A 23,426-nucleotide genomic window follows, 5' to 3' on the forward strand; every position below is an offset into this window, starting at 1 on the left:
ATGTTATATCTATTTTAGTCAATATTAGGAGCTCGCAAGTAAAAATGCATATGGACGTTAAATGATTTCTAACTGTTCTAGGTTCTAGGCATGTGAAACGCAAGAACCGAAAATTTTCTTATTCAAGAGAAGTGCATTTGAACTAGATCTAAACCAATATTTTGATTCTGGATAAAATAGCGGCATTTCTTCTGAATAAGAAAATTTTTTGTTTTTACGTTTAGATACCTAGAGCAGCTAGAAATAATTTACACTGTCTACATGCGTTTTTTCTTGAGAATTCTTAGTAACCAAGATACAGCATAAAAAAGTAAAGCGTTTTTGTTATTTAAAAAATAAAAGTACATTCTTAAAATAAGACTAAAAAAACATACAAAGTTTAACATTATTCGCTTTTTTTCATTTCCCCACAAAAAATTCTTGAAAAATATCTTTTTTACAACCTTTCAAAACAGAATACCTCCTTAAAAAATATTAAAATAATTTTTAATTTGAAAAATATGTTTTTGAATTTATGAAATATAATTTGCATATTTCAATTCTTTCACATATTACTTGATTTATTAACGTTATAGAAAATACCATAATGACCACACTCACATTATAAATATCCCCTCATGCTTATAATGTTTTTCATGTATTAATGTTTTTTATTACATTATTAATTTACGATTATTTACCGTTTATTAATTTGTAATATTTTTAATACAATTCACTATTATGAATGTTATAAATATTAATGATTTGATATTAATACTATCTCTCTCTCTCTCTCTCTCTCTCTCTTTCTTCTTTAAAAATTCCTGTAAAAACTTGGGTGTGTAAAATCATATTTTTTGGATAGGTTTACTTGTATCTATCTGCAGGTTTGCGTACGTTCGTGCATGTGCGTGTATATGTAATAAATTTAGGTTTATCAGGCTCAAGGCTGTACCAAGTGATTGTGGCCAAAATATTAGACTCATGTACTGATCCAATTGTTTCGATATTTATTATAGGCCAGTTATATTAGACATCAAACCTTCCAATTAATCTTCCCAGGTTGCAACCACCATAAATCGCTTTAATTTAAGGTGCTATAAGTAGGATTTATTTTGCTTCGCAAAATTAACGCGCAATAAAAAGTTATTAACAATATTATCAACAAAAAACGCAACTATTTTTTTTTCAAATATCTCCAAAAACTAAGCAAGATAGCAAGATTTACGTGATTTTTCGAATTATTATTGAACCATATTGTAAAAAACGGCTTTGCAATATGGTTCAATAATAATGCAAAAAATCACAAATTTTAATAAAAAATAATTATTTTAATGTAAAACAAGCGTTTTTCGACATGTACGCAATATAGGATAAATGCGCGTCAATAAAAAAATCAACGTTTGTCGTACGAAAAAAATACAAGAGTCCTTTTTGGTGCAAATTTCGTCCACAACAAGATGCATATGACAAAATTTGTCTCAAATAAATTCTAAGGCCTGAAAACAGCGAAAAACTAAGACTATTTAAAAAAATCAAAATTTTTTGCTTACATAGCTACAAACTAAAGAAAAAGGGTTTAAAAAATCGGTTTTGCATCATGAAAAGTATTCTTTGTAGTTCTCAGATGATGTGTGATTTTTTCGGAATTTTTAATTCCATTTTAAATGACGGAAAAAAATCACCGGCGCAACATTTAAAAAAACAATGAAATCGAGGGTTTTCAAGATCCGAGTCTCGGACTTTGACGGCACGTGCAAGCTAAACGACAGACTTGACGATAAATGTTCAGATCATTATTGTAGTTGATAGTATTGTTAATAACTTTTTATTGCGCGTTAATTTTGCAAAGCAAAATCTTACTTATAACACCTCAAATCAAAGCGATTCATGGTGATTGCAACCTGGGAAGATTAATTGGAAGGTTTGATGCCTATATGACTGGCCTATTATTTAAATATCTTGTTATGAGTTATAAGTTATATGTTAGTGTATTATTATAAAATATTAAAAATACTTTATTCTTTGCTGTATAAATAATGTTAAGGAGGTTCGATGGCTTCATCGGAGGGAGTAGTAGGACGCGGGCGTTCTGGAAACAGCGCACTAGCGTTTGAAGTGGTGGGAATGAAGGGGATTGCTTTGATTGGTCGCCGCGTGCGTATAATGCGTGCTGCTGTTCACGTCGTTCACGACCGTGGCAGTCTGGCAGACGAAAAATCAAGCAATTTATGCTTTAATAATTAATTTTTCTACGAAATGTGCGGTAACTTTTTTCTTTCTTTCGCTCATTTATTTGTAAATTATTAAGTTACATGTGCATATTTTTCTTTCCTTATTATTTGCATTTTTTCTTGCACTTATTTCATTCTGAAGGTATATATGCAATATATCATTTCCCATAAAAACCTTTGTTAAAAATGCAGCCAGTTTCATGAAATTTTAATATGTTGTTCTGGAATGCAAAATAGAATTATGTGAATTTTTTGAGAATTTTTCACCGTCCCGTTTTGAAAAAAATCTAATCTAAAAATAGTATATTTTAAATTTTTGGATTAGATTTTTTTTAAAACGGGACGGTGAAAAATTCCTAAAAAATTCACATAATTCTATTTTGCATTCCAGAACAACATATTAAAATTTCATGAAACTCTCTGCATTTTGTTGTAGCCATCGAACCTCCTTAACATTATTTACGTAAAAAACTTGTAACAAATGAATACTAAAAAATTTTGACATTTTAGTCCTTTGATTGCCGTTAAAGAAATATAATATCTAAATATACCGCATCAGACATTAATATTTTATTTTACCTGATTATTCATATTTCTTAAATAATATCTCCTAAAACAATCTTATTGCATCGTTAGAATTTTGATTGCATTTAGTAAATATAAATAACAATTTTACTTTCTCATTATTTGTAAACAATTTGATTTTATATAGCTTAATAATTATACTGCTTTAACACAAACCTATTGTATGTTTTAACATTTTTATATGTATGCGCTCTATCTTAATGATATTTGTAAACAAAGATGTAAATTTATTTAAAAATGATGGATCATTCAATTTATAATGTAAACAAAGCACAGGCAAAACATAAAAGTATTAAAACGTAAATAATGTTTCAAAAATTTTAATAGTATCTTTTAAACTAATAATTTTTTAAAAACATGATATTTTTTTGTAAAAAACAAAAAATTACATTAAATAATATTTTACACACGAATATTTGGTAATTATGCAGTATAGGAGACCACCCTCCGATGATTTTGACCTTGATATATGTTGACAAGGTCACCCTTCTGAGTGACCTTCAGAAGGTTTTAGCCTTCGGTCATTGTTCGTTAAAAAGTTATTAACAAAAAAATGTTTGGCGACCTCACCGATTTTAATGACCTCGATATATGTTGTCAAGGTCATGACCCCGAGTGACCTTCAGTAGGTTATTTTAGCCGTCGCTCGCTATTCGTTAAAAAGTTATTAACAAAAAGGTTTGGAAAATATAGCAGTTATTTTTAGTATTGGAAGGCATAAATAATTAATATATACGTGTGTGTGTGTCCTGCTTTAAAGAAAATCACAACTTCTATAAAGCAGGACATACACACATGTGTGTGTGCCCTGCTTTAAAGAAAATCACAACTTCTATAACTATAACTATGCCTTCCAGTACTCAAAATAGCTGCTGTATTTTTCAAACTTTTTTTGTTTATAACTTTTTAACGAACAATGACCGAGGGCTAAAACCTTCTGAAGGTCACTCAGAAGGGTGACCTTAACAACATATGTCAAGGTCAAGGTCATCGGAGGGTGGTCCCCTATACTGCATAATTACCGGATATTTTTGAATAAAATATTTGAATGACTAAAAAATGTATAATTGCATTTTGCAATTATATGCATGCGCATAAATGCATAACCCTCCATTACCCTTGTATAAGGCAAAAATTCAGTTTACATTTTATTTCTTTAATTGCATAAAAGTTGACTATTTGACTTTTACAAAAAGTAAACTTTTTAACTTTTTACTTATAACTTTCTAGATTATATTTATATGGTTGTTTTCCAAAATTTTGTTACTACAATTTTTAGATTAAACTTTAAAAATGTTAACGCATGATATCTATATCTGAGCGCATCGTTCATGACGAGAGCAAATATATACAGTCGACACGACTGGCGTTGTTGCCAAACCTAAGCTTTACTGTGGCAGATTGAGGAATCGGTCGATGTCTCATTTGCTTATTGTTATAAAACTGTGTTAATCTAAGACAACTATGTAGCAACGCCGCACTAATACAGTGATACACGTATGTACATGCATTAAAAACAATTTTAATCGCATTTCTAATGTCGATTTTTTTTTTGCAGTATGATATTCACGAAGTAACTGAAATCTTCATGATTGAGACATTGACGGTTGCCTTTTCTTTCTATTTATTTAATTTCTATCTATCTTGAAGACCATTAAAAATTGTAAAACAATTTAATCTATGCCTATCCACTTTTAAAAAAATCGTGTTAAAGCGATGGAGTCATCTGTGTTTTACCGACAAAATGTTATTTTCGCATACGTGCCATTTTTTATTGGTTCTATAAAATTATAAATTCTTTTCCAGAATTGAAGTATACGCTCAAACGGAGAAGGGACGAGTCAACTTTACGTTGAGAAAAAAAAAATTATAGAAGTATATATAATTTTTTTTCTTTTGCGTGCATACTTTAATCCTGGAAAAGGATTTATAATTTTATAGAACCAATAAAAAATGAGATGTACGCGAAAATTTGTTGTGATATAAATATTTTATAATAAAAAAGCTAAATGGCGCGCGCTTGTAGTGTTCTAATTAAAAAAAACAAATGCAAGATTGTCATAAAGTTTATTTATTTTTTATAGGTTATACCAAAATATTATTTTCATAAAAGTGATAGTGTTTTTCTTTGCACGTTTGTTTTTTTATTAGATATTATTATTATTATTATTAAATGCAAGTTTTAATAAATTTATTATACATTTGACATTTGATTTGCTTCTTATTGAATGTTTTATTTGTTATAATTTTTATTTATTTTTTATTACTAATTAATTAATAGTTAATCTTTGTGCTCGACTACTCGATATCTGTTACAATTTTCATTATTATCTAAATATTTTATTTGACTTGAAATATAAAGCAAATTTATTTTTTATCTTCTCTTCTCATGAGTAATAAACTGATGTTATTTCATACATTACGGATGTCTTGTGATTTTAACAATTCTTACAGATGATTTAGTTTATACTTGATAAGGGCCCAAACCAAGGGCTGAAATATCGTGATTTTGTACTAAATTGTGGCCAGTTAAGTCGATATATAATTGAAATATATTCGTTAATCACTACTGGCAAGTTACGAAATTGTTTATTTTTATTTCACAATTCTTTCTGTTATTATTTTACACTTTCTGTAATTATTTAAATAACTTGATTGATTTTGTTTTATCAGCATTATATTAGATGGATATTTCCTATAATTTTTATTGACTTTATATATCGTAGTGTCTCTTGCACATTGACCATAGAAAAGCGACATGCAATCATATCTCTCTCTCTCTCTCTCTCTCTCTCTCTCTCTCTCTCTCTCTCTCTCTCTCTCTCTTTCTCTCTCTCTCAGAACATATACATTGTATTAATTGGTTATCACTTGTATGCACATAATTCAACCTTTTTAGATATTTTGATATTAAATCATAATTTTCGTTTACTTGTGTATTAGATTTTCAATTTCAATGTTATTTCGAAAGATGACTTAAATTGAAAAGTATATAATTGTGACAATTTGAATAGCAGTTGCGTATATAAATTTTGGTAATTATTTACATTAACAGACCCAGCGCCGATCAGCTTGATCTTTACATATGTTTTCAAGAGCATAGCAACTTGCAAATACATAAATCATGTGACATTTATGCTACATAAAATTCAAATTATAGAGTTAAATACACATTTATATATATTATTTATATTTCAACTTTATTTACTAATAACTTTTTAATGTACAATGAGAGCAAGGACTAAAACTTTTGATTGTTACTCAGGGTCTTGACGTTAACAACATAAGATTAAAAAATTTTATTTAAATTTAACAAGGGAATACAAGATATTTAAATACAAAGTTTACATGTGTATTTTTTAATGGTCACAAAGAATTACAGAGGTAACAGTACAAAATACAAATATTTTATTAAAATATTTAATCCAACGAGGGAATACAATTTGTATTTAAATATAAAATTTATATATGTATTTTTCAATAGAATAAAATATTTAATCACAAAGAATTACAAAGGTAACAGTACAAAATAAAAATATTTTATTAAAATACATAAATTTTTCTTGTAAAAAAACTTGGCGCTGTTAGACCTCGAAATTTTAAATAAATAAGGACAACAGTAAATAAAAATAATTCAGAGAAAAATGCGATGGGAGTAATATTAAATGATTATCAGCGTGGATGAGGGAGTGAATGATATGGGTGTGCGTGACGACGCGGACGGCGGATAATGCGGCTTATAATTAAGTATAGAATAAATTTATTTATTTATTTAAAATTTCGAGGTCTAACAGCGCCAAGTTTTTTTACAAGAAAAATTTATGTATTTTAATAAATATTTTTATTTTGTACTGTTACCTTTGTAATTCTTTGTGATTAAATATTTTATTCTATTGAAAAATACATATATAAATTTTATATTTAAATACAAATTGTATTCCCTCGTTGGATTAAATATTTTAATAAAATATTTGTATTTTGTACTGTTACCTCTGTAATTCTTTGTGACCATTAAAAAATACACATGTAAACTTTGTATTTAAATATCTTGTATTCCCTTGTTAAATTTAAATAAAATTTTTTAAACTTATAAAATTGTTATTATACATTCTTTTCTAATTGACACAATGTAAAGGTTTTTCAAAGTAGTGCAACAATTATTTTTTGAGGCAATATACATGTTCTTTCTATAATTGGCGCTCTAATTTAAAGAGATATCATTTCTTTTTTGTAATTGTAATAGATCACTTGAAGCGCGACTCTTCTTTTTGATAAGGTAACATAATTTTGTGACGTGTATCACTTGGGTTATAATTTTTCGGAAATAAAGATACTACTGCTTAGATTTTTTCGAGATTTTTCGAGATATAAAAATCTACCACTTGTTACTTAGGTTTTTTCGAGGTATAATATACCACTTTCATTTTTTTTAGGTAACAACATATACACTACTATACGTGTACTTGGCGCCTTTTTTTACCTTTTTTTAAAAAAGGTAATTTTGTGCGGATATCACGCCTTTTTGTAGTATATTACGCATTTTATAAACAGCATGTACAGGATAAAACTATTTGGAGGTATAAAACTACCACTTTGTTTTTTTCGAGGTAACAACATAACAGGGTAACAACATAATACATATACACTACTATGCGTGTACTTGGCGCTCTTTTTTACCTTTTTTTTAAAAAGGTAATTTTGTACGGATATCCCGCCTTTTTGTAGTGTTACGCATCTTAATCTTATAAACAATATATCTTATAATCTTATAAACAGTATATAATACAAGGTATGAAGCTAAAATTGTTACGGACTATTATTTCTAAAGAAAACAACAATTTAATATTTTGCTTAGTTTTTTTTAAATAATAATCTGTAACCCTTTTAGTTGTACACCTTGTATATATTTTTCAATTTCAACATAAAACATAATCGCAATAAAGCATGATTAATGTTAATAAGTCGTTAACTGTAAAATTCTTTATTTATTTTTATTTGCGTGTCTTACTGAATGTTGTTCGCAACTGTATATGTACCGATATCTTCAGGTATCGATATTTTTGATAATTATTTTTACGTCAGACATAATTTTAATTCATCCAATTTTTATTATGTCTAAACATAATTTTAATTTAGCGATTTTTATTATGTCATGACATAATTCTAATTCTGCCGCTAGGGAAATTTTAAGTCGATTCTTATGAATCAAGCTTGAATTCAATGTCTAGGTGTCCCAGGTTGCCGATGACAAGGTCCACATAGTGCGCTCTATAGTTTTCGGTGTCTACATGTATTAATACCTCGAATTCGATATCTACGTGTCCTACATTGGGTGCGTTTAGCCGATACTCCGCTAGCCTAGCAATCGTGAGCAGACGCTCGTTTTCGCTCGTTTCCTCTCTTTTGACCTAATGGATTAAAAGAAGAGGAAACGAGCGAAAACGAGCGACTGCTCACAATTGCTAGGCTAGCGGAGTATTGGCTGAACGCACCCATTCAGATTTAAAGTTATTAATACACCTAGACACCAAAAACTATGAAACGCATTATGTGGACCTCGTCATCGGCAACCTGGAACACGTAGACATCGAATTCGAGGTATTATTACACCTAGACACCAAAAACTACCGAGCGCGTATCTGGACCTCGTCATCAGCAACCTGGGACACCTAAACATCGAATTCAAGGTATTAATACACGTAGACACCGAAAACTACGGAGCTCACTATCTAGACATTGTCATCGGCAACCTGGAACCTGGAACACTTAGACATCGCATTCAACGTATTATTACACCTGGACACCGAAAACTACGAAGCGCACTATGTGGACCTCGTCATCGGCAACCTGAGACACGTAGACATCGAATTCAACGTATTCTTACACCTGGACACCGAAAACTATGAAGCGCACTATGTGGACTTTGTCATCTTCAACCTGGAACACTTAGACATCGCATTCAACGTATTATTACACCTGGACACCGAAAACTACAAAGCGCACTATGTGGACCTCGTCATTGGCAACCTGGGACACCTGTACATCGAATTCAACGCACGATTACACCTGGACACCGAAAACTATGAAGCGCACTATCTGGATCCCGTCATCGGCAACCTGGGACACGTGGACATCGAATCCAAGGTATTAATACACGTAGACACCGAAAACTACGGAGCGCACTATGTGGACCTTGTCATCGGCAACCTGGGACACCTATACATCGAATTCAACGTACGATTACACCTGGACCCCGAAAACTATGAAGCGCACTATCTGGATCTCGTCATCGGCAACCTGGGACACGTAAACATCGAATTCAAAGTATTATTACACCTAGACACCGAAAACTACGGAGCGCGATATCTGGACCTCGTCATCAGCAACCTGGGACACCTAAACATAGAATTCAAGGTATAAATACACGTAGACACCTAAAACTACGGAACTCACTATCTAAATTTCATCATCGGCAACCTGGAACACCTAGACATCGCATTCAACGTATTATTACACCTGGACACCGAAAACTACGAAGCGCACTATGTGGACCTTGTCATCGGCAACCTGGGACACCTAGACATCGAATTCAACGTACGATTACACCTGGACACCAAAAACTATGAAGCGCACTATTTGGATCCCGTCATCGGCAACCTGGAACACGTGGACATCGAATTCAAGATATTAATACTCGTAGACACCGAAAACTACGGAGCGCACTATGTGGACCTCGTCATCGGCAACCTGGGACACCTAGACATCGAATTCAACGTACGATTACACATGGACACCGAAAACTCTGAAGCACACTATCTGGATCCCGTCATCAGCAACCTGGGACACGTGGACATCGAATTCAAGGTATTAATACACGTAGACACCGAAAACTACGGAAAACATCGAATTCAAGATTAATTCATAAGAATCGACTTAAAAATTCTCTAGCGGCATTTTCTGCCAAGCGTAGAGAAACTTCTTTTCCATTAACTCAATATATATTATTTATATATATACCTAATTTTTTTACCTAAATAGAAATATTCCTTCTGACCGATAAGTCTATCGACCTAATTTCAAAATACGCGCGCGATATCGAAACTGGCGATACCTGCGCCGCCAGCATCGAAAAAGTGAAAGTAACGTTTCTGATTATGACGTCATCATATCAGACGTCGGCGTTAGAAGTATACGTATCTTAAAAATAAATTTTCACATTTGGACTTTGCGTCGCAATATCTCCGCTCGTAGGCCACGTAGCGGAATATTATGAGAGAAACCCCCCCCTAATTGGACCCCAAGCTATCGATCAAGCCTACTTAGAACTTGATCCGTTCACTCGTTATCGAGATCTCAACATCTCGGGTACTCGCAACTCGTCGCGTCGCGTAAAAGAGTCACGGTCGGTCTCGCTCCGCGTGTACTTGGCGCGAGACACTGCCGTATCTCTTGATATGTCAAGGTCAATGTTATTTGTTTTTTAATATAATTGTCAAGGGAAAAAAAAATTTTAAAATATTTGTTCATACAGATATTTTTTTTATTGAAAATGGCACGCAATAATTTTCAGCGTGTCATTTCTCGCCTCTGACGACACAATATGCTAAAATATCTCAGCATAGAAAACACATATAGCAAAAGTAAAGGCAGTTTTTTCACATAGTATGAACTTAACTAATTGATTGAGCGTATCCAGAGACGTTCAACCGTTATAACTGAACGATAAATCTTGCCTGCGCTCAACTTGGGCAGCGTAAGTGTATTGCCTAAGTGTACCTTGCTTTGCGCGTACACTACGTGTCTCTTGATACCAAACGTTGATTATCTATTATTATTAACAATTTTTTAATAAATAACGTGCGACGGTTAAAAGAGTATAGCCTGAGCATTATTCATGACTATACTCTTGACAACATAGGTCAATAAAGGTCAAGTAGATCGGTACTATCTGTTAATGTAAATAATTACTAATGTTTCTTTTTTTCTAAAAAAAGACTGTTACAGTTTAAGAAGTGATAGTCCAAGGGGCATTAAAAATAAATAAGAAATAAAATATAAGAGAAATTCCTATTTTAAATCGCTAATTTTTTGTTGTATTTATTTAAACAGGGAACTTTATATTAAATTATCATAGTGGAGGACTAAACATTTTTTATTAAAAAAAAACCGCAAATACTTTTTTGTAAAGTAATATAAAATTAGTCAAAAATGAATACATAATAAGTGTTGTAATAGCTAGCTTTTAAGATCTCAGGCTGCGTCATTATATGCAAAACATTAACTTTCTAGTTCATCTAATATCATATTTTTTAAACACAATATTCTAAAAACTCCAAGTGTGAGATGTATTATACTCTACTCTTTTCTCATTGTTTCTCGTTTTCTATCGTATTTGCAATTTCTCGAGTTATTGTTTAACCCTTCAATAAATTTTGCATCAATTCCATCGTATATAGGAGAGTACGAATTTCTGTGGAGTAAAAGAATAGAGGCATTGACAGTAGGCATTGACAATTACGAATTTGACGAGAATTAGGAAAGTGTGCATATAAACGTGCATTGAAGAGGATACAATGATGCATAGAAGAAATATATAAAGAAGAGATGAAGAACGAATAAAGGTATTTAAGCAAAGTAAAGTAGAAAAAGTGCGAACAGTGGCAGATACGCGAAACTGGCGACCCAAGCACGTGACAGTGGCTCCCATGGGTCTCGGACCCGCCGCCGAGCCAATGGTGGGTCGCTCTCTAGCCGGGGCAGCACTACAGAGATGCAATGCGGCTTATGCGCTGTCGTCGCCGGCCTGTTTCGCCGGGCTATGTGCATTTCAGGCAGCCGACGCGGCTCTGAAGAATCCTGTTATCAGGAGCTGGCCACAGATATGCAGGAGCGACAACATTCGCAGATGGAAGACGCAGAAACTGAGCTCGTCAAAACAAGCGAAATTGTGACCAGAGTGAAAAACGTCGTTCAAACGGAAGAGGTGAGATTAGACACGATTGTTTTTAAATAATCGGCTTGTGTCATGTTCAAGAAAGTAATAAGAGAGATCGTAAATTTTCCTTTTTTATTTTTTGGATTAATTTGTTAAAATTTATTATGTTTGTATACACTATATATTGCGTTTAAATGTATTCAAAAAAATTATTACTTTTGCGTCTAGTTTAAAATAATGTGATAGTTTAACGTCGTTTAACTATATTAAGTGTCATTATATTGAAGCTATATTGAATATAATTTTGACCATATTATAAAAAAATTAACGGGTGTGTAGTGTTACATTATATTTTGATCTTTCTATTTTATAATTTACTTCAAGTAATAATTTATTATTATATTAGCATTAATATACAATATATAGAGGAAAGTCTTCTATTATGAGATAAGCTCCTAATATGCGATTTGCTAAACTAATAGGTTCTATTTGTTGGTTCCGCCATGAACTTATTGCCCTTGGTGGAAAACCTATTTAGAAAATTCATTGTCCGATCGTGCATGCACTCGTTACGAATATCGAAATTGTGAATTTGGACGTTGTCAAGTTCTATGAAGGTGAGACTTTGAACCTTATTTATTATATAATAAATTAATATATTACAATGAGTTCTGTATGCAGCGATAGAGTAAGGTCGGATATGTTGAGTTGCTAATTGTAGAGGATAGATTTGGTGATCGCAAAATTGCAAGGCGTGGGGTCCGTAATATGAGATATTCAGGGTGACGATCGTTACTAGAGTATAAAGGTTATTGTACAGTAATAAAAAGAGTAAAAATATTATGTTAAAATTAAGAGAAGGTTCATACAAACTTATAAAAATGTGTTGATGGTGGTCGCATGCTCATGCTGGGCGCACACTGGCTGCGCTGGAAATATTGAGCATAAGTGGGTTTGCTATTACATTTGTATTTCAGAGACATTAAATAAAGTTTTCTAATTGCAATACCGATGTATTTTGCACTTTATTAGCGATTTCTCGGGTCATCTCATATTAGGAGCACATTTTTTCGATTTTGCATGAAGCTCATTTTTTACATTTTTCTAATTTTCAGAAAAATTAATATTTAAATTAGATTTTACATTTCAGCATCTTAAAGCTTATTAAATTCCCTTCAAAATGACCTACTACATTTTTCAATTCTGCCCATAGACTTCCGATAATCACACAAAATAGATGTGGCATCTCATAATAGGGAACTTTCCTCTAATAATAGCAGTATTATCTATAATACTGCAATTGGTGTTAAAATTAAGACACTTTGTTTTGTAATCTTTATATAATTTTTTTTAGATATATACAGAGTGTCTGGTAATTACCGTGTCACCTCTCGTGGACAGGATAGAGCGGGTTGAATTGAATAGAAAGATCCTGTACTGTTTTGTAATTTCTCAATAATTAATGAGAATTTAATTAGTAAAGATTCGCGAAGTGTGCATCCGTGCGATTCGACCAGAAGAGGCAGTCCAGCCTCTTAAAATTGCTAGGCGTTTGGCAAGGCATTGGAAGGAGAACTCTGTAAACAACAATGGCTATGCACGAGCGACGCGTAGTGCTTACAAAGCACTCCTTCTAATGTCTTGCCGCGCGCCTAGCAACCGTAAACACTGAACTACTTCTTCTCGTCAAATTGCACGGACATACACTGATTCGCGAATCTTTATTTAATAGTTAATTTCTCATTAATTATTAACAATTAAACTTACAAAACAGGACTTTCTTATTCAGCTTAAACCGTTCTATTTGCCCATAAGAAATGACACGCCGATAATTACTGAACACCCTGCAATAAGTTGTGTAACAATAAGTGTAACACACTAAATAGAAAAATCTTGTATGCTTTTGCGATTTTTGCAATAACTAAAGAGAAATTAATTAATAAAGAACTGCAAATGAGCATGCATTCATATGATTCGGCAACAAAGGTAAGTGCGCGGTGAGAAAAAGACCTTTGTGAACCTATAGTATACCCCTACTAACAATAAGAGAGTTCGGGTACGATACGATCAAGTACTAATTTATTGTTAATTTATTGCTTTAATCCCGAATATTGTGCTTCTATCCATTCGCAGTAAATTAATCAAAAGTGAAGGTGCTGCTTTTATGTTAAATTAGCACCCCTTATTCCTAATAAAAAAACGTGTATATAGTAAAAAAAAAATAATACCGATATACCAGAATTTTGTGCTAATTTTGTGCTCAAAATTACCGCAAAGAGATATCGAACATATTGAATAATTATGAATGTACCGATACCGATTACTGTATAAATGTATAAGAGTAAAGCAATCAAAAATAAAAAATTGCACCATACATTGCAGGTCTAACATTAAACTGTTTTTCAATCAAATACTCGTTAAATACTTTATTATGAATTTATTGCTTGCAAAACAACTTTAACAGCATGCAGTTACTTGAAAATTGGCTGGGGTCATTTTGACCCCGGTAACAACCAAGGGTTAAAAATTATCGAAAGTACACAAAGATATAAGAGTAAAGTATATTAAACAAATTAGTTGCTGTGCCAATTTTTGATATATTAAAATGATCCTAGAATTTAGTGCTCTTACAATTATCCCAATCCAGAATTGTGGGCTTGTTGACTTGTTGATAAGTTAACAAAGTCCACCACGAGTGTAAAGGTGCTAGCTCCCGGCCGTACAAGAGAATAGTATATTAAACAAACAGGCTTGGAACAATTCATTTGTTTAATATACTTTATTCTTGTATCTTTGTGCATTTTTGATAATTTTTAAAGTAGTTTCGTGAGCAATAAATTTCAAAATAAGGTATTTTACCAGCATTTAATTGAAAAAAAAAACGTTTAATGTTACATCTGTAATGTATATGGTTAACTTTTTATTTTTGACCATTTTGCTTTTATGCAACTATTGTAACCGGTATCAGTACATTCATAACCATTCAATATTTTCGACATCCCTTTACAGTATTTTACAGCACAAAATTAGCACAGAATTCCGGTATATCGATTTTTTGTTTACGGTACTCTACACATGTTTTTTAGGAATGAGGAGGGTGTTAGTTTAACGTAAAGGCAACACCTCCACTTTTGATTAATTTACTGCAAGTGGATAGAAGCACAAAATTCAAGACAAGAGCAATAAATTAGCACTAAATTAGCACTTAATTGTGCCATATACTCGGACTTTCTTTATAGTGGGGATGTTAGGTTCACACAGGAGTAAGGAAGAGTTAAGCGTTAACGCGCCGTTTGCGCGGTTACTACACGCACGGTAAAATATTGATGGGAGAACATGTCATAACATCCATGAATGGTGCATAACACTGGATTATCTTTTGTCGGTGAATCGCTACACGTTTATTTACAGATCTTCTTATTAATGACACGAAAACTCTGTTGCTGGTTCTGAGCCTTTTTTTCGTCAATTGATTTAAAATTTAAAACAATATTGATTTTAAATATAGCAAGTACTGGAAATTTTATGTGTTTTGCATCAAGATATAATTTAAAATAATGATCTTATTGGTAGTGCCAGAATATAAAATTCTTATAGATAAGATTATGATATTCTATATACATTATAATATTAAGACATTATACGATAGAAAATGTAATGATTAATCATACAAAATAAATTAAAGGATATCAATGATGCATTAAATGGATGTTATGAGAATTTACTTTAAAAATTTAAATTCTTTAAACTCTTATATTCTTATTTCTTTATAATATTAATTCGTAAACAAATGTATACAGTATACAGTATACCTAATCAAAATGAGTAATGGTATAATAAGTATATTACGGAGAGTATAAGAGAATATAAGAAAGAATATAAGAGAATTGTGCTAGAGGTAGGGGAGACCGGGGCTAAACCGCCAACGGGATTGAACCGCCAAATCAAATATCTCGGAAGCTGTACATTGTGCGAACTCGCTATTAACATTGTAAACGCTGCTTATGGTACCCATGTAACCAACGGAGTTTCAGCAGGTTACCTGCCGTGTTATGATTTTTACGAGGGCAAACGTGTTTTCGGAAGGTGAAAGTGAAATTTTCTGCGCGTGGAAATATTGTAATATCGACAATAATATTTGCTCTCCAAATCTCACGGTACGTGATTATAAAGAGTAATGCATGCTGAACACGAATCCAGTGTAGTTTTTTTCATTATCGTTGATGTCTAATATTTCGTGGGCGTCGTGGGCGATCAAATCTGAAACTTATGTTTGGGGCTTATCCGCCAGTAAGCACCCGGGGCTGGTCCGCCAGTCTCGTCACTGGCTGCATTCCGATATTCACTGTCAGTACTGCAAATCTATATTTTACGTCACGTATACTATAGATTTTCAGTACTGAAAGTTGCTGACAGTGAATTTCGGAATGCAGTCATTGTGGTGCGCCGGGCGCACGACTTCAGCTCACGGCGATTTCAGGTTAGGTTTCCCTCGAGCGTGATTCTGTCTTCCCTTGCACGTGGGTCAGTTTGTGTAGGAGAGAAATGGTACGCACGTATCGTCGCAAAACGGGTGTTTTGGCCGACCGAAAAGATGGCGGACCGTTGTTTTCGAGACCGCATCGTCCAACGTTCGCCGTATATATCGTCTCGTCGTCGTCGTCGTCGTCGTCGTCGTCGTCGTCGTCGTCATCTGTATTCACGCGCTTAAATTGTTTTATGGAATAGGTAAAACTAGTATATTACACTACAAGGGCAGAAAGTTTGAGATTCTTGCACTGCGCGCCATCGTGCTCGGCTTCGCCTCGAACTTTCTGCCCGTGTAGTGTATACTATTTTTCTTGCTGCCTGGTCGAAAGTACGGAAGAATGACATGTGTGTGTTGAAGATATTGATGCCTGCCCCGACATTTGCGGCACGAGCGAAGCGAGTGCTCCTGGTCGGGGGCAGGCATCAAATCAAATGCATCTATAAATAAAGGTATAAAAACACTTTAATTAAAGGAATTGTGTTTATGTATTCTCTTATTTTTATTTTTATTACACTAATCACAATCACTTTCTGAATAGAATTTACTAATAAACATTATCATTGACTGACTGTAAACAAATTTTTAGGTTATACGAGTGAAAGTAAAAGTAGAGGTTGGGGCGATGTGAATTGGGTTTGTGGTAATATTGTGGTAGGGATCTTGTCATATATTGAGTGCCAGTGCACGCAACTAAGTTTTTACTCCCGCTATTCTAGATGGCGCGCATGTAGTTTAACCAAGGCATAAAAATGAAACTTTCTGCCGTGGAACCGGGGCCGAAAGTACGTACTTTCGACCGAGGTAGTAAGAAAAATTATTTTTTAATGTTTTGCATAAAAATTTGAAATAAATTTTTATTTTCTTTTAAAAAACAATTATTAAAATGTATCCTATCATTTTTCAGGATTAGATGTCGTATATGTATTGAGTCAGATGTACGTATATGTATTGAGAAATTATAGAGAAGGCCAGAAAATTCAACAATCAACTATACATATGCTTCGTTGACTTTCGGAAAGCTTTCGACACTGTAAAATGGAACAAATTGTGGGAAGTTCTCACAGAAATGGGCGTGCCATACCACCTGGTATACCTCATAAAGAAACTGTACGTAGGGAGTACAGCAGCAGTCCGGATAGATGGAACCGATTCCAGAGACTTCGGAGTTCGTGCTGGGGTTCGACAAGGGATGTATCTCCTCTCACCTTTACTGTTCAATATCTATACGGAATATATCATGCGAATTGCCCTAGATGAATGGAATAAAGGTGTATCCGTGGGTGGACGGCTAATATCTAACTTGCGATATGCTGACGATACCACTCTTCTTGCATCAACTGAGGAAGACATACTAAACCTCCTTCAACTCCTAGAAAGAATAAGCCTCAGCTTTGGTCTCGCGATCAACAGAGACAAAACCAAGATGATGATCGTAGATCGGATGACTAATAACAGACCTGATGTTAGAAGTATAACCAATTATGAAGTTGTACACAGCTATACCTACCTTGGCTCCACGATCACTAACAAAGGAGGATGCGAGGAAGAGATTAAAAGGCGTTGTGCCATGACCAGGTCGGCAGTTGACAAACTTACAAAAATCTGGAAAGACCAAAAAATAACCAAAAACACAAAGGTCCGCCTAATGAAGTGTCTTGTCTTCCCTATCTTCCTTTACGGAGCTGAAACATGGACGATTCGACGACAAGACCGCAGTAAAATAGACGCTTTAGAAATGTGGTGCTGGCGACGCCTCCTGAGGATAAAATGAACCAAACGACGAACCAACGCCTAAAGGAGCTTAACATACAGCATAGGCTCTCGTCGACAGTTCGGCTACGGGTCTTGAAATACTTCGGACACATCACACGTAATGAGGACTCCATGCAGCGCCTGGTAGTACAGGGCCGAGTGGAAGGCAAATGCCCACGCGGCCGATCCCCGACTAGATGGACTGATCTCATTAAATCGGCAACAAAATGCTCCATTACAGAATGTTCCCGCAGTGCCACAAATAGAGACAAATGGAGGCAAATTGCAAGAACTTCGGCGGAATCAATATAAAAAATTCATAACCACGACCACTCTGTCAAGAGTGTACGACTAAGAAGAAGATATGTATTGAAAATGCAGTTTGGCGGATTAGCCCCGGGGGGGGGGGAGATAGCGGTTCAACCCCGGCATTTTTGAGATTTCAATTTTGGCACCGTTGTCGTTTTTGCTCTATACCGGTTAAATAAAGCGACGTAGATAAAAATTTCCTAAATATTTTGTAGCTAAAAGTTCACTCTTTACAGTGGTATACAATATTTAACTTAAATTATTTATTTTGTTGTTAAAAATCGGCACCGAAAAAAAACTGGCGGTTTAGCCCCGGTCTCCCCTATATATGTTGCTAAACTAAATTGTAAATATTTATTTTATTTCAAGAGGAGGGTTTATACCTGTGACACTTGTTTTTCTCTAAATATATTTGTGAGATATGTAACATACAACCTCATTTCATATCTATTACTTTGATATTACTATATCTATTAGTTCGAGATATGATCATGTCTCTTGATTAATTGGTGAGCGCTGTTAATGTAAACCTGTGTCAGAAATCATAATAATACGTTTCGTCCGCGGTAACAATGATTATGATAATGATTTTCTTAATCCTTTAATTGCAACGCACTTTAACCGTTTATCATATAGTCGGGATACAATCGCACATATACGCCTTTCGAAAATGAAATAAGGACTATTTTTTCATGGGTATGTATACTCCTTCTATAGTTGAAATATTAAAAATAAATTTGTTAATTCGGATTTTATATTACTTCTTAGGATCCATATACATATATATGTAGGATACATATTTTGAGAGAAGATAGTATACTCGTCAAAATAAGAAAAAAATGTCCAGTAAACACAAGTCTTAAATCAAATACCTATAGTTGAGATATAAGTCAATATTTATTGTATACTATAAGAAGTGTTCTATGTGGTTCCCATTCATTATTGCACATTTTAAACAAAAAAATACACATTCCTACAATGTTTGTACGTCATCGGTATCTGATAATGACACAGTCAAACCTTACTGCAGTGTAGAAATAACACAATTAGTATGAAAAGAGGACAATATTTAGCATTTAATACATATAATAATAAAGTTTTCAAAAAATATATGAGATGATTTCTATTTTTAATATTTACTAAAATATTTTTTATGCATTATTTTTTTGTTTAACATAATATTATTATTTAATATAAAAGATTCAAGATATAAAATATAAAAAGATGTAAAAACGATGTATTTATACTTTATTAATTTTATAAAAGTAGGTCTAATAGAAATGTATTTGAGTGAAAAATATATTAGATGATGATTTTGAAAAGTTTGTTTTTTAGTAACAAGAAATAAACAAAATTTACATTATTTTATTAAACGTTTTCTATGGATATTTATTAACAAGTAAATTTTATGTGCATTCTAAAAATTTTGTTTTAAAAAATGTTTTAGTTTCATGTTATTTAACATATCTCATATTTGACAGTTTCTAAAGTATTTATGTGAATATTATGGAGATTGTCTTGCTTAGATATTTTATAAAAATCTGGTGTATATATTTATGCAAGTCAAGAAAATAATAAAAATAGTTTTTAATGATTCGCCTGCATACATTACCTTCTACGAGATATTTAAAATTAGACCTAAGGTCAGATGTTGGTAGCTGTCGTCATCAACGTTCCTGACCTAGACTCGCTCAAGTGTAAACATTCAACACGTACATGGAACGAGAAAGATGCGAATAGAAAGAAAAGAAGAACTTGATTTATATTCACTCAATTTAAATGATTCATATATGGTCATACCACTGCTGATCGCGTAAAAAAAATTAAAGCAACGAACGCAAACTGACAATATAATCTCGACTATCGCTATTTTACATGTATGTACATACAAGCTGACGTCATCACAATCACTATCAGTGGCACGATTCAAAGAAATGTTTATCAATATCATTGTGTGTATCTTGAATTTTATATATACATTGTTTCTCGAATTGAGTAGAATATTTATATCAGATACGACAATTAATCGTTAAAGATTTCAAGTTATTTATTGATTATTAAATCTATGATATATACAGTTAAGAAGAATTACATATACATCTTAAACTATTATCTACTTTTTTATTACATTTTAACAATTATTACTTTTATTATTAGCTTGCTTTTAATAAAACTTGAATAAAAACGTAAAATTGATTTATCGATGGATATTAAAATATTTTTATATTATATATATCGTTTATTTTTTTTTTTTAATATTAATTTATATGAAATATTTACACTTTATACGAAATATTGATATTTCAACGCATATTGTGATGTCACAATAGCTTGTAATTGTACATATTTTCATATTTCTATTATTCTTATCAGCATGTTCTTAACAGAATAATCAGCAGATAAATAAAATATAATGTTTTAAAATAATTATAATATTATTATATGCAGGATATTATGTAAAAAATGTTATTTCTAAATATAGTATTTAAATATATTTAAATATTATTTCTAAATATATATATATATATATATATATATATATATGTAGGTCTGGAAGTATGTTCCGGGACTTTTATTTTTGATATCGGTATATTCCGGGACATTTGGCAGTTTCCAGGACTGTCCTGGAAAAAATTGATGTCCTACGGAAATTTTCGGGACAGTTTTTTGAATCTGATTACATATATATGCGTTATATTCCAGGACTGTACATTTCAAAAAACGTAAACAGTCCCGGAACATACCTCTGGACCTACATATATATATATATATATATAGTATATAAATATCTATAAAGCGAATTTATGTTTCAGAGCACTATTACTACTATGCAATATGTACACTTAAATACATCAAATTTTATTTGTCAAGCTTTTATTTAAAAATTTCTAAATTAAAAATTATTTGCAAACATTTATATAATTCGAGAAACAGTTTGGTATTTAAAATTTACATCATTAACTTCTTAAATTTAACCATTTTGTACACAGGGTTACAATCTTCAATATTGGTCCATAATAATCACTGGTTAGATTCCGATAACTCTGGCGCCTTAATTTGATGATGGTTTCTGGTAGTACTTTTAATGCTGAACAAAAAATTATATAGGTATTATGTAGCTAACTGCTCTGGTTTTTGAGATATACAGTGTTAAATTTAAAAATTAATAATATAAATTTTTAAATAATACTTCAATTGTGTGTGTATAAACAGTACACACGTAAGCGAGGGAGGGGCTACCGCATCTCCCCCGAAAGCAGGGGGGGTGAAAGTAAACTTAGGTTCGCGTGAAAAGTTGAAAACACGTACTGTGACAATGATAGACCTTGTTTTCTATATACTATAATAAATTTTTTTTAACTTAATTTTTTTTTTACTTTATTTATTTCCGCGGAAACAAGGTTTATCATTATCACGGTTCGTGTTTTCAACTTTTCACGCGAACCGAGGTTCACCTCCATCTCCCCCTGCTTTCGGGGGAAGTGCGGTAGCCCCTCCCTCGTTTACGTGTGTACTGTTTATACACACACAATTAAAGTATTATTTAAAAATTCATATTAACTTTCCACGCATAAAAAGTTCACGCATACACTTTTTACGCGAACCGAGGTTCACCCCCACCTGCTCTTCCCTGCTTTTGGGGGAAGTGCGGTAGCCCCTCCCTCGCTTACGTGTATACTGTTTATACACACAATTAAAGTATTATTTAAAAATTCATATTATTTATTTTTAACTTTAACACTGTATATCTCGAAAACCAGAGCTGTTAGCCCTATAAGACGTATATAATTTTTTGTTCAGCATTAAAAGTACTATCAGAAACCATCGTCAAATTAAGGTGCCAAAGTTATCGGAATCTTGCCTAATCACTTAAAATTTTCAACATTTTTTTAGTATTTTAAGACAAAAAGTAAACAAAAAAATCTGTGTATCAGTTCTTTTATTTACAATCTTTCATATATATATATGCTTTTTCAAAAATTGAGGTGCTAGCATAAGTCAGCAACCTCTTATTTTTAATATTAAATTTTTTCATAATTTGAAAGCTAGAGCAATAGATTAGCAATTAATTATGTCACATATTCGAGCCAGTTTTTATATATAATAAACATGTTAGATTCTATTTTTTTTTTTGCAGTAATTCATAATCCCATCTCTTTTTAATAGATGATTTGTAATATAATTAATTATTTTTTATTTCTACAAATAAATTATATAAGCGTGCATCAATGCAAAAATACATTTATTTGTGTGCGGGTGCATATAGGCATACGCATACATATGACGTATACATGCGTGCATACATGCATCATATGCGCATTATGCGTTTCCAGTACTAAACAAAGTGTGCAAGTAGAAACTTGCACATTGCTTCCTTATAGTTTTTAAATGTGCAAGTGGAAACTTGTACATTGCCTTCTCATAGTTTTTAAGTGTGCAAGTAGAAACTTGCACATTGCTTTTTTATAGTTTTTAAGTGTGCAAGTAGAAACCTGTACATTGCTTCCTCTATGAGGATCGTGTTTCTCTTGATAGAGAAAGCTGCAGTATAAATTACACAATTTGTGCAATCGAATTATATCTGAATTATTTAAAAATTGTCACTTTGAAAAACGAAAATAAATATAATTTGTCTCTACTAATATGTCATATGTACATTACATCTGGATAAATTATATTATTACATAATATTATGTAATATTTAATACATCTATTTAATACATCTATTCAAGAAACTATTATTGTTAATATATTATTAATAATTAGGAAAATAACAAAATTCTCTTCAATTATTTAAATGTTTTTATCGTTGAAGCTAGCTTATATTGCAATATTGCAATATATATCTATCAATAATCCTCGAAACGCACGTTTCTTCAATATTTATTAAAAGAAACGAGTTCACATTAAAATAGATGCCTCTGGCATTTATATTACTAAATATAACAAACTTACGTAGGAATGGGTATTTTTAAGATTTATATCATTAAAAGTAACTAGTTTGTGTATCAGAAAAGATGTCTCTGGCATCTAGCCCATATCAAAATAAACGCTTCTCACATTTATATTATCAGAAATAACCTGTCTCGTCAAAATAGAT

General features: G+C 32.3%; 1 protein-coding gene and 1 long non-coding RNA gene across 12 annotated transcripts in view; one reads left to right on the top strand and one right to left on the bottom strand.

The window, feature by feature from the left end:
- LOC143908473 (uncharacterized) overlaps window positions 1-23,426 on the bottom strand; it is a 191,786-nt gene that overhangs the window by 10,548 nt on the left and 157,812 nt on the right. The gene's annotated exons all lie outside the window — the stretch shown is intronic.
- LOC143908466 (uncharacterized) overlaps window positions 1-23,426 on the top strand; it is a 177,572-nt gene that overhangs the window by 1,620 nt on the left and 152,526 nt on the right. For 5 of the 10 annotated variants that reach the window (XM_077426135.1, XM_077426136.1, XM_077426138.1 and 2 more), the window contains exon 2: window positions 11,255-11,781. In XM_077426135.1, coding sequence (XP_077282261.1) covers window positions 11,569-11,781 — 213 coding nt within the window. In that variant the 5' untranslated portion in view covers window positions 11,255-11,568. Of the gene's footprint in view, window positions 1-4,252; window positions 4,296-11,254; window positions 11,782-23,426 lie in introns of those variants that run through there. The other 5 variants (XM_077426143.1, XM_077426139.1, XM_077426141.1 and 2 more) reach the window with 5 other exon arrangements.

The sequence above is a fragment of the Temnothorax americanus genome, unplaced genomic scaffold, assembly GCF_048541705.1.
Source record: "Temnothorax americanus isolate GAGA-0224 unplaced genomic scaffold, ASM4854170v1 Scaffold96, whole genome shotgun sequence".
NCBI lineage: Eukaryota > Metazoa > Arthropoda > Insecta > Hymenoptera > Formicidae > Temnothorax > Temnothorax americanus.